Source organism: Peromyscus californicus, unplaced genomic scaffold (genome assembly GCF_007827085.1).
Source record: "Peromyscus californicus insignis strain IS unplaced genomic scaffold, ASM782708v3 Scaffold_6__1_contigs__length_162567912, whole genome shotgun sequence".
In the NCBI taxonomy this organism is placed as follows: Eukaryota; Metazoa; Chordata; class Mammalia; order Rodentia; family Cricetidae; genus Peromyscus; species Peromyscus californicus.
Window position 1 is genome coordinate 74,945,041 of NW_026294584.1, and position 12,713 is coordinate 74,957,753.

The following is a 12,713-nucleotide window of genomic DNA, read 5'->3' on the forward strand; positions in this document are numbered from 1 at the left end:
AAAATATACATTAGAAAAAAATCTCTGCTACCATATAAAAGATAACTTCTCTTGAATATTTTGGTACATTGATCCAGGTTAGCAGGTTGTTCTTCAGTGACAGGGTCCTGAGAGAGGACTGGAGGTCAGAGGATAAATAGATAGAAGTTTGGATGTGGGAGTATTATACAAGCTATGTCTTATGCCAGTAGAACTTATTAAGAAGTACATCCATTTTATATACTGTTTCCTGGGGAGAAATGGGGCAGCATCAGCAGAAACTGTCATATGATGGGGTGAAGGCAGCAGGATATTTCTAAGTTACTATGTTTCTCCACAATATGAAAGTGAATGCCTGCTACTGCTTCCTTTGGGTATATGATACATTTGTGTCTTTGTTAGGGTTTCTATTGCTGCAACGAAATACCATGGCCAAAAGCTAGTCAGGGAGAAAAGGGTTTATTCAGCTTATACTTCCACGTTGCTGTTTGTCACCAAAGAAAGTCAAGCAGGGCAGGAACCTGGAGGCAAGAGCTGATGCAGAGGCCGTGGAGGGCTGCTGCTTATTGGCTTGCTTCCGATGGCTTGGGAAGCTTTCTAGTAGAACCCAGGGATGATTGGGCTGGGCCCTCCCCCATCAATCACTAATTAAGAATATGCTTCCCATATAAACCTTATGGAAGCATTTTCTCAATTGAGGTTCCCTCCTTTTCAGTTAACTTTAGTTTGTGTGTCAAGTTGACATAAGACTAGCCAGCATACTTTGTTAGCTAAATTATATTGAAAGTATAATATGAGAGTTTATGTCTTAAATTATAAACTTCTGATTTTTATTTTGGAAATTTTGGTTAGTTTTTTTTTTTAATTATTCTTTGATAATTTTGAACACTGTAGTTTTCTTATGATTCATACCTTCCTCAAATCCTCTCAGATTCAGCCTATCCTTTCCTTAGTTTGAGATCTCATCTTTTTTAAGCCCATCAAATACAGTTTGCATTGCCCATATACTCTTGGATGTGTGGCCTTCACTGCAACAGGTTTACTACCAAGGGCTCCATTTTAAGAAGAGTGATTCTCCCCCTCCCAGGAGCTCTCAGTTGCCAGTAGATCCTTAGCTATGGGTGATACTTTCTACCCACCTCCCTTTTCATGCTGGGATTTTATCTGACTTGAGCGTACATGGGTTTTGTGTATGTCATGGCAACTGTTGTGAGTTAATTTGTACAGCTGCCCTCCTGGGTCAGTAGGACACCGTTTCCTTGTAGGTATTCATTGCCTTTGGTTCTTATAATCTTTTGACCTCCCTGTGCTTCAGTGATCCATGAGCCTTGGGAGGAGGGGCTGAGATAAAGATGTCCCATAGTGGACTGAGTACTCTGTAGTTTCTTATTATCTGCACATTGACCAGTTGTGGGTCTCTAAGTTAGTCAACCAAAAGAGGCTTCTCAGATGAGGGTTCAGAGAGGAACTCTGTCCATTTAGCACAGTAATGATAGTGGACGCTCCCTCAGGGCCTGTGACCTGTCTAGCCACAGGTTCTTGGCTCTGGTAATGATGCCAGCTAGAGTTCAACATGTGGAGTGGGCGTTAAATCTAATCAGAAAGTGGTTGGTTACTCCCATGGCGTTCATGGCACTGGTGCACCAGTGAGCTTATCTTGGCATGCTGATTGTTACTGGACTCCTCAGAGTTCACAGCTGGGTCAGATTAATGGTAGTATGGGTAACACCTTTGAGCACTATGAAAGTTAGCCAGTAGGAACGACGCTTCCAGGTCTCCACCTTGATTTCTCCAGGTTCTGACTCAAGTATATAGTCTTCAGTGATTTAATCTTTCCATTACACTCTGGAGGACAACCAAGAGTAGTTGCAATTGCCTCTTATGTTTGGAGGACTATGGGACCCCATTGGCCAACAACTCCAACAATGGTAACCCATTCCTGGCAATGGGCATTATATTTGATAGCCTGTGATGTCTAGTAAGGGCATTCTTGCCCCATTGTAGGGTAACTCCACTTAAACTTTTTTTTATATAACTCTTAGGCTTTTGATCCCAAATACTTGAGAGGCTGACACAAGAGGATAGCAATTTCAAGGCCTACCTGGGGCACAGAGTATGTTCAGGGGCAGTGTAGGCAACTTAATGATCTCCTGTCTCAGAATGAGAACAAATTATGGGGGAGGCTGGCCTGGGGTGTGTGGCTGGAGCACATGCCTCACAGGCAAGGCTCAAGGTTCAGTCTTGCTACAGAAAAATGAACGAACATTAAAAAAATAAAAAGTTGTTGATGTGTTGAAAAAGCGCAGTCCTCAGACACATCTATTCTCCTTGCAGCATTATGTGTCTTGTCTTTTTTTTTTTTTTAATACTCTCATCCATAGGGGATACCAGGACTTTCTTTTTTATTACTTTTTTTTTTTTTATTGAGACAGGGTTTCTCTGTGTAGCTTTGCGCCTTTCTTGGAACTCACTGTGTAGACCAGGCTGGCCTCGAACTCACAGAGATCCGCTTGCCTCTGACTCCTGAGTACTGGGATTAAAGGCGTGCGCCACCACTGCCCAACTACTTTTTTTTTTTTAAATCAAAATGCTTATTTTTTTCTTAGTGAATAATGTAAGGTCTTTATTATTATTAATCATGAAGAAGTCATTTCAAAAATTTCCTAAGTGGTGATACTTTCCCCAAACCATGGTAACTTGGTTTCCTAGATTACTGTTAATGCCCCCTTGTAGACCCCTGATAAGTGCCATATGGGGGCATTTGTGGATTACCTCTCACCTATTCACAATTTGGTTAGTCCTAGCAGTGGCCCTTCTTGGGCCAGAAAGTGAAGTTTTTTGTTTGTAACCCCCTCCCCCACAACATTCTGTAATTTGTTAAGAGGGCAATGGTTGCTTTGATTTCCAGATATGGATCCCTCCCTTTCCTAGATTGTCTCTGAACCCGTTTTCTGTTTTCTAATTTTCTATTGTAGAAGTTGATCATTTCCTTGTGTCTTTCTTTCTGCCAACCTTTCAATTATTTAATGATATCACTCTTACTGTATTGTATAGATGTTTTCTTTTGTTTGACTTTTAATTTTGGTTATTGAATAATTTTATCTGCAGGAGATAAGGATTTTTATCTAATTTAGTTCAGATCCTTACAGCGTCGTCTGTCCTGAATCTCTTTAATTAAAACCCCAAAGCAGGCAGAGAAACTGTATTCATAAAGTTTCGTGGGCTCACAGGATTTTCCCAGGGATATGTAGTTGGGACTAACTTGTATCATACAGTGTGCATGTCCCCATAGTCTTTAAGAGAGTCGTTGACTTGAGGAAATATTGCTTGTAAGAAGTCATCAAGGTCCCTCAAGTGCTGTTAGTGATGGGAAACAGCATACTTGAACTCTTCCATTAGACCCTTCATCCAATCCCTAAGTGCTTACTGCTCAGTCTCAGTTTTAAGGACACTTTCTGTTTGGCAGCACTTCCTCAATATTTTTAGAAGTTAGAGGATGAGGCTTCTTAAACTTTTTTTTTTTCTCCGAGACAGGGTTTCTCTGTGTAGCTTTGCACCTTTCCTGGAATACACTCTGTGGATCAGGCTGGCCTCGAACTCACAGAGATCCACCTGCCTCTGCCTCCCGAGTGCTGGGATTAAAGGCGTGTGCCACCACCGCCCGGCAGGATGAGGCTTCTTACAAGCAATATTAAAATGAAGAAAAAGGAGTATAATACTTAGACTCCTTTACAGTCTAATAGGGGGGAAAAACCCAATCAACAATTCACACAATACGGGTGAGTAATGATCAGAGATTTAGCACTGTCTACCACTCTTAAAGACCTTAGGAGGAAGGGCACTGACTCTGGAGGTCTTTTAAGTAGGCCCTGTGGAGGGCAGCAGAGGGAGAATTGGGTGTACCCTGAGGCTGGCCAAGGATGGTGGTGAGTCCCAAGGGTGTGGAGACAGGCTGGGAGGATGGGCTGAGGTGCACAGGACTGACAGATTAGGCGTACCCCAGAGGGACCAGAATGGGAAAAGAAGGTATGGCAGCCTCCCTGGGTCCCAGCCAAGTATGGTATTTGTGGAGTCCCTGTAAGGTCCTTGGGGAGTCCCAAAGGAATGCAGATGGCTAGTAGGAGGGGTGAGGCAGTCAGTGGTGGCAACCCTCTCCCTTCTTGCATCTAAGGGAACATCTGGGCTGTTGCATGAACAGCTCTTGCATGCTGCCCAGGAAACCTGACTTGCGCTGTCCAACAGACAGGGGTCCGCCACTGTAGAGTGAATAGTTGAATGTGACTTTCATGATATTGTGAAGCATAAAGATCTAGAAATGGTGACAGCATGGGGGAGATGTCTGTCAAATACAAAAGTTTGGGGCAAACAGAGTTCCTGGTGCTTTGTTTCATTCATTACTTACCCCTCTGAAGTATCATACCTTTTTAAAAAGGGGGTTTGGGTGTGCTCAGTGGTTAGAGTTCTTGCCCAGAGTACACAGGGCCCCCCTAGGTTTTGATTTCCAGCACCCAAACTCCCACCCCTAAAGGACTGTCTCATTTCCCCTTTTAAGGACATGTTTGTATGGAGTGTATTTAGAGGTATGGGAAGCTAGAAAAAATAGCTGCTTCTCCCCCTCCCCTCCCGCCCCCAAAGATGTTTGGATGAAGTAAAGCAGCTCCAGGGGAGGGAGGAGGTTGAATTCTTCCTGTCATTGATGCTGGCTTCATCTGCTCCTTTGTGTGCTTCCCCTGCTGCTGTTCTTCCTTGTTCACTTCCTGAGACCTTCTCGGAAGTGTACAAGTTACTCACCACTGACAACGATCTTTTTTCTTTTGCTTTTATTTCTAGTGCACAGAAGCCAAAAAACATTGCTGGTATTTTGAAGGACTCTATCCCACATACTATATGTAAGTATTGTGCTTTCCTGTTGATTTGACTGGGCTCATTTTTTTTTCCCTCTGGGAGGAGTTTCTTTAATAGATCCAGAACTGGATCATTGGATAGGGAAAGCCCAGGTATGGCCCAGCCTGCCCCCCATCTTCTGCAAGGTTTTATACCTGCTTTTGCTCATGGACAGCAGGTCACCTCACCAGGGCCATTCAGCCTGGTCAGATGAGTTAACCTAGGAATATGAAATGCTGCATGCTCTGTTTTGCTAGGCAATTAGTTCCTATAGGATTGGTGAAAAACAGGAAGATGTCTGTAGAAGACAGACATCGTGTTGGCTTGTATAAATTTTCTTAGACAGAGAGAACAAAGATTTTTTTAGGAGTATTAGGAATAGATTTATGACCTTGAGCTTGAGAAGAAAGGGCCTTAACTTGGTTGCTATGCTTGTGTGTATGTGAGAGAGAGAGGGAGAATTTGAGATTTTACAATGGTTATCTTCCTCCAAGATAGATACAGTCATGGCCTTGGCTCAAACGGGATGTACTGCATCTTGTATACCAGTCAGGCTCACTGTAATTAAATCATTGTTAGTTTGTCTCTGACTTTTAGTATTTTTCACTATTGTCTGTTGTTAGTTACTAACTATATAGAGCCAGCTGCCCTTTTAAGGTAGGTGGCTGGTCATTTCCAGTTACTGGCTACTGTTTTTAATTATACGTGGAGGTTCCATAGGTTTGAGGTTGAATAAGCCAGACAAATTTCCCTAAAAGCTTTGTTATTTTAATGTTAAATTTTGTCAGATATGAGAATTTTCAGAAATGCACATAAATTATTGTAGCAGAAACATTGTATATATGAGGTATTTGGACATGCGAAGTAATTGAACAGGGAATATATAATATAGTCACCTCTCTATCATGGGTTTTGTAATCCTCGGAACATATCTTAATAATGTCCAATTGTGCCTGTATGAATTACTGAGACTTTGAAATTTCATCATTGTTTTCTAAACAGTACAAGTGCTATCCAAGTACCATTTATATTGTGTTAGGTATAAGCAGTCTAGAGATGATTCAACATTTACTGGGGATATATGAAGGCTGTATGCAAATGCTAGTTCATTTTGGCATCCAAGGGGCCATGGAATGAGTCTTTTCAGATAATTGAAGACAATTTTAATAACAAAGATTATTTCTCAGTTATTTCCTGACCACACTTTTCTGACCTGTCCTTCTTGGAGTGCAGTGTGGGACAAGGAATGTTACTGTGAAGCATAGGAAGTTGCCAGTGTCTTTGGTTGGTTTCCTGCTAACAAAAAGGGGGCCTTCACTGCCTGCTTTTGGTGGAGGGTCCTTAAAGAAAGCCTTTGCAGCTAGAAAAAGAGAAAACCTATTGGGAAAATTAAGCAGCCACATCAGGACTTTGTCTTGTATTGAAGAGCTGTTATGTTGAAAACAGAACTTACAGGATAGATGAGGAGATAAAATACTTGGTACTTCTCAGAATAAAACATTTCTGTTGCTGGACATTGTTCCCTTTATTCAGCTTCCTGCATTAATGTTTATTAACAGCTGCTTCTTTCACCGTGGTCTTTGAAAACATGCTTTCCCCCTTGTTTTGTTGATCAGCTACTCTTGTATTTACTTGTTAGTTTATTCTTAATCCATTGACATATTCACTAATAATTTCTGAGCGTTTTGGCAGAGTAGTGTCCTGTTCTTGTCCTTTCCTTTCCATTCTCATCCCGTGGTAGAAGGAACGGTCTGGAACCTTCAGTTGCTCTGTTCTGAAAGTTGAGACAGTAATGATTAGAATGTTGAACTGAGTGTTTAATAGAAGCTAGGTAATTTCCTTTACCAACTACGTAAATTAATTTGTTTAGTTTCACAACCGCCCCTGAAAACCCATAGCTGCCAGCCCCCTGCCTCTGCTCTTCCTGTCTCTCTCCTGACTCTACCTGGAAACAGCTCACCTTGGTACTTGTTGGCACCATGACTCTACCTGAAAACGGCCCCTCTTGGTGCCTGTTGGAACCAGTGCAAAGACTCTTTTTTTTCAGGCTTTTCTGGTCTTTTTCTACTTCTTTCTAAATTTTCATGTCCCTTATTTTCTGCTTAAAACCATCTAGAGCAAAGTTCAACATTTTAGCCAACTTTAAAATAGTGGTTTTCTCTTTGTTTTGAGTGTCGTGAGGGCAGTGACTTGAATACTGGCAGTTTCTGTGCCATGCCCCTAGCATACTCCTGCAGGGGGAGTCAGTCTCTTCCTTCCAGTCCTCGGTACCCACAGGCATCTTTGGATGACTCTCCAGACCCCTGCTTCGTACCCCCCTTCTCTGTGAAGACTTCTGTGATGCACTGTCCTTCCCAACAGCTGGAAATTGCCTGCCTCCATTCAGCGCTGGTGTAGCATCTTGACTAGTCCTTCCTGATTGCACTACCAACTGTACTTTATATCCACTGCATGTTTCTAGGAAGTGGCCAGAGATTATACAGTCCTCAAGCATAGATAGAGTAGAGGAATTAGACCACACAAGCAAAGAAAATAAAAAATTAAAAAAGAAAACAGAATTAAAAACTACAGGAAATGAAACAGTCAGAGACTGTGGCACATTATTGAAAAGACTCAATCTTCGAATTATAGACAGAGATGAAGGAGAAGAATTTGAGGTTAATGGAATAGATCAGATATTCAACAGAGTCATAGAAGAAAGTTTCCCCAAATAAAGACAAAAAAAGAGGCACACATAACACTAAATAGATAGGACCAGAAAAATTTTCCCCATGTCATATAATAGTTAAAACACTAAATATACAGAACAAAGAAAGAATGTTGAAAACTACACGAGATAAAAGACAAATCACATATAAAGAAAACCCATCAAAATAATAGCTGATTTCTCAATGGAAACTTTAAAAGCCAAGATGACCCAGAGCAACGTATTCTAAGTTCTAAAAGACCATGGGCAACCTAGACTATTGTACCCAACAAAACTACTGGCCATATTTGGAGAATAAGGAGAAAAATGTCCATGATAACAACAGGCTAAAATAATTCATGCCCATCAAACCAGACCTACAGAGAATACTGGAAGCAATGCTTCAGATGGAAGCTATGAATAAGAATGAGTAGCCAAGGGATTACCAAAGAAATCACATGGAGCTGTAATGACTGGCACCTGAAATATGGTTAAGAACACAAGCAACAGCAGCAACAACAACAGTAAAACCAATAAAATCACAGTAATCCATATACACCGTTCAGTAATTATTGTGGGAATATTTCCAGAACAAGCACTTGGACACCATTGAGAGTAGAAGAGAGAAGATGCACTCACTGGTGGCCTGAAGCCAGGAGAGCTCCTGAAATGCCTTGGTCCCAGGCCCAGTTTGCATTCTCATTTTATACTCTAAAACCACACGGTGTGGTGAGCGAGCAAGTGAGATTTTAGAGGAGCATGTATGGCAGTCAGCTTTTTGGTTTTTTAAAGACATCTGTTATAGTATGGTATAAGCTTTTGTGGTCAGGCCATTAAAGGCAACAAACAATTGTGTTTTAGATATTTTTCCAAGTCATTTTGTCCCAGGTAGCAAAATGAAGTCATGCTTGGAAATGAAAAGTACAAGCAGTGCTTTAAGTAAATCTAATAATTGTTTTTTTCTACACTATTCTACTTCATAATGACATTAAATATTAATGGCCTAAACTCCCAATAAAAAGACACAGGTTAGTTGAGTGAATTACAAAACAAACTCCATCTTTCCATTGCTTACAAGAAACTCAGCTTTAAAGATAAACATCACTTAAAGTGAAAGGATAGGAATTTTTTCCAAATAGATGGGTCCAGAAAGTAAGGAAGTCTCAAGAACCTAATATCTGACAAAATAAATTTTAAATTAAAACTAATCAGAAGAGATAAAGAAAGGCACTTCATCCTAATCAGTAGAACAGTTAACCAAAAGGCATTGATGTTCTAAAGATTATATGCACCAAACTCTGGAACAGCCAATTTCATAAACAACATATTATTGTACTTCAAGACACAGACTAACATCAACTCCTTAATAATAGGTGATTTCAATACTTCAGTGTCTCTACTAAAAGACAGGTCACATGGACAGAAAATAACAGAAAAACATTAGAATTAATTGACATCAATCATATGGACCAGGCAGATATCTGCAGAGAACTCCAACAAAGAATGCACATTCTATTCAGCAGCCTGTGGAAGCTTCTCTAAAATAGATTACACACTGGGACACAAAACAAATCTTCTATTTAGAAAAGTTGAAATATCATTGTGCATCCTATTGACCAAAGTGTGATAAATCTCTAGTAATTACACAAACTCATTAAGACTAAACAACACATTACTAAATAATGGATGTGTCAAAGAAGAAATCACAAAATAAAAGTTTTCCTGGAACTAAATGAAAATGAAAACACAACAAAACAAAACCCTTGGGACACATTGAAGAGCAGTCCTGTGAGTTACAACTCTAAGCTTCTACACTGAAAAATCAGAGAGAGCACAAGTAAATGATTTAATACAAATCAACAGTTTGGACAAAAAAGAACAAACCAATTTCAAATCCAGTATTTGAGAAGAAGTAGTGAAAACCACAGCAAAAATTAATGAAATAGGAACAAAGAATCAATAAATCTAAGGAAGGCCTGCTTCTTTGAGAAGATAAACAAGATTGACAGACTGTTGGCCTAGCTAACCCAAAGAAAGAAAGGCTCAAATGAGCAGAATCAGAAATTAACAGGGAAGCATTACAACTGATACCAAAGAAATTCAGAATATTATAAAGGAATACTTTAAAACCATAGATACCATTAAGTTACAAAATCTAAAGAAATGGAAAAAATTCTAGATTCATCAAAATCACCAAAGTTAAAACAAGAAGAGAGCAACAACCTAAACAGCTCTATAACAAATACAAAGATTGAAACAGTGATAGAAGACGTCCAACTAAACAAAAAGCTCAAGCCCAAACAAATTTGTAGAGAATTATATCAGACTTTCCTAAATCTCCAGCCAATATTTCTTAAATCATTCAAACAAATAGAAATGGAAGGGGCACTCCCACATTCCTTCTACAAATCCAGTATTATGTTAAAACCAAAACCAGTTAAAAACACATCACAACCCCCAAAACTCCAAGTCAGAATTTCCTGATGAACACAGATGCAAAAGTTCTTAACAAAATATTTGTAAGCTAAATACAGGCACGTATCAAAAAGAGTATCCACTGTCATCTAGTTCCCTTTCTTCTAGAGATTCAGGGATGGTCTGGCACATGTAAATTAATAAATGCAATAAATCATATAAATGGATTTGCAGCTAAAACCCACATGATTGTTCTGTAGATGCAATAAAAGCTTTTGGCAAAATTCAACATGGCTTTGTGATTGAAGTCCTAGAGAGTGTAAGACTGGAGGGAATATACCTCAACATATTCAAGGTAATCCATGACAAATACACAATATTTATACAAAATGGGAAAAAAAAAACTCCAAGCAATCCCATTAAAATCAGAAACAAGACAGGGCTGTTCACTATCCCCATTCCTTTACAGTAAAATTGCTCTAGTACTAGAGCAGTCAGATAGAAGAAAATCAAAGGGATAAAAGTAAGTAAAATTACTCCTGTTTGCAGAGGATATTATACATAAGAGATCTCCAAAATTACAACAGAGAACTTCTCGAAATGATAACAATTTCAGCAAAGTGGCAGAATTCATAATCAGCTTACAAAAACTAGCGCCCTTTCTATATATCAACAATAAGCATGCTGAGAAAGAGATCATGGAAACATTTCCATTCAAAGAAATTAGTAATAAATTCACCCAAGGAGGTAAAAGACCTACAATTAAAACTATATCTCTGAAGAAATTGAGGAAGACATGAGAAAATAGAAAGACCTCCCATGCTCTTTAAAATTAATATAAAAAAAGTAACCTAAAAGAAGCAACTTGCAGATTCAGTGCAATCCCAGCCAAAACCCCCACAACACATTTCACAGAGACAGACAAAATTATCCTAAAACTCACATGGAACCACAAAAGTCCCTGGGTAGCCAAAGTAACCCTGAGCCAAAAAAAGAACAGTGCCAGAAGGATTACCACTTGAAATTTGTGGTATATATTGCTTTGCTACAGTAATAAAAAGCATGATACTGGCACAAAAAGGGTCATGTAGACCAATAGAACCAATAGCAGAACCAAACATGAATGCACACAACTACCACGCTCTGATACTTGAGGAAGATGCCCAAAGCATACACATCTTCAACAAATGGTGCTGGGAAAACCAGATGTCCACATGTAGAGAAATGAAATTAGACCCATGTCTTCCAACCTGTACAGACATTAACTCCAAATAGATCAGAGAGCTCGGTGTTAATCTCAAAACACTGAAACAGCTAGAAGAAAATACTTTCAGTACCCTACAAGATTTAAGTGTGGGAAAGAATTTTCCAAATCAGACTCCATTTGTCAAGGACTTAAGGCTAACAAATGACAAGTAGAACCTCATAAAAATAAAAAGCTTCTGTATAGCAAAGGAAACATCAGTTGAGTTAAGAAGAAGCCCACAGGGTAGGAGAGAATCTTTGCTAGCTATATATCTGACAGCGGGTTAATATTCAGAATATGTGATAAAGAACTCAAAAAACAAAGAATCAAAACAAATGACGTATTTGAAAAATGGGCTATTTCTGCCACCCATGAGGCTTGAGTCTGGAAGCCTGACTAGGCCTGTGAGAGAATGCAGAAAAGACAGAAAAATGTACTGAAAAGCCAGGGTCGGGTAAGCTGATCAAACTCTGATGAAATTCTGCAACTTATAACCTCAATGCATTTATTATGTGCAGCATAAGGGGAGGGGCTTGCTAGTTTTGATGTGAAGTCTCTGTAGGTGAGCAGTCTCAGGCTGCAGTCATCCTGGAGGAAGAAGCTGCAGCTGCTAGTGTTTGTACACACTGGTCAGTTGTTTGCAAACAGTGATACTTGGGCAGAGGATGGCCTTGCCTTTCTGAATCTGACCCGGAGGAAAGGTTTGCCAATTTCCCATGGGTCCAATTCTGGGGTCCTTGATATGGTCAGCTCATATCAAACAGTACACACTTAGAACTTTATTGGGTCAGTACTTCGGTCGCTCCCTATAGGCTATGGATCTGAGCAAAGAGTTCTAAAAGAAGAAAGAAAAATGTCCAAAAATATCTTTAAAAGTTTTCAAAATCCTAAGCAATTAAGAAAATAATTAAAACAACCTTGACATTTTATCTTACCCAAGTCAGAATGGGTGGGGTGATCAAGAAATAACTAACAGCAAATGCTGGTGAGGGTATGGGAAAAGGGAACCTTTATTCACCCTTGGTGCTATAGCAAACTGGTACAGCCACTATGGAAAGCTGTGTGGAGAACTATCAGAAACACATCTATCATGTGACCCATCTATACCGCTGCTCAAAGAACTTAACATCTTAGTCCACAATTGTTTCTATAGCCATGTTCATTGATGCTCTAGCTACATTAGCTAGGAAATGGAAACAGCCTAAATGTCCTTCCATTGATGAGTAGCTATGAAAATAGAGTACATACACCCAATGGAATATTATTTAGCTGCAAATAAATGTGAAAGCCTGAAATTTGCAGGTACTGAGTGGGGTAACCCAGCCCCAGAAAGACAAATATTCCCTATTATTAGTGGTTCAGATGTGAACATATAACCTGGAGAAGCTGCAGAAACTAGGAAAGTAAAAGGGACTGCTTGTGGGAGTTTTAGGGAAGTGAATAACAGGGCATAGGTGTCCTCAAGTAAGAAACTGGAAAAATGGGGGAGGGCTTTGACTGGGG

General features: G+C 39.7%; 1 protein-coding gene across 1 annotated transcript in view; it reads left to right on the forward strand.

The window, feature by feature from the left end:
- The window catches only part of Vopp1 (VOPP1 WW domain binding protein), an 84,894-nt gene that overhangs the window by 38,064 nt on the left and 34,117 nt on the right, over positions 1 to 12,713 (forward strand). The window contains exon 2 of the mRNA XM_052722121.1: positions 4,810 to 4,868. Coding sequence (XP_052578081.1) covers positions 4,810 to 4,868 — 59 coding nt within the window. The remainder of the gene's footprint in view (positions 1 to 4,809; positions 4,869 to 12,713) is intronic.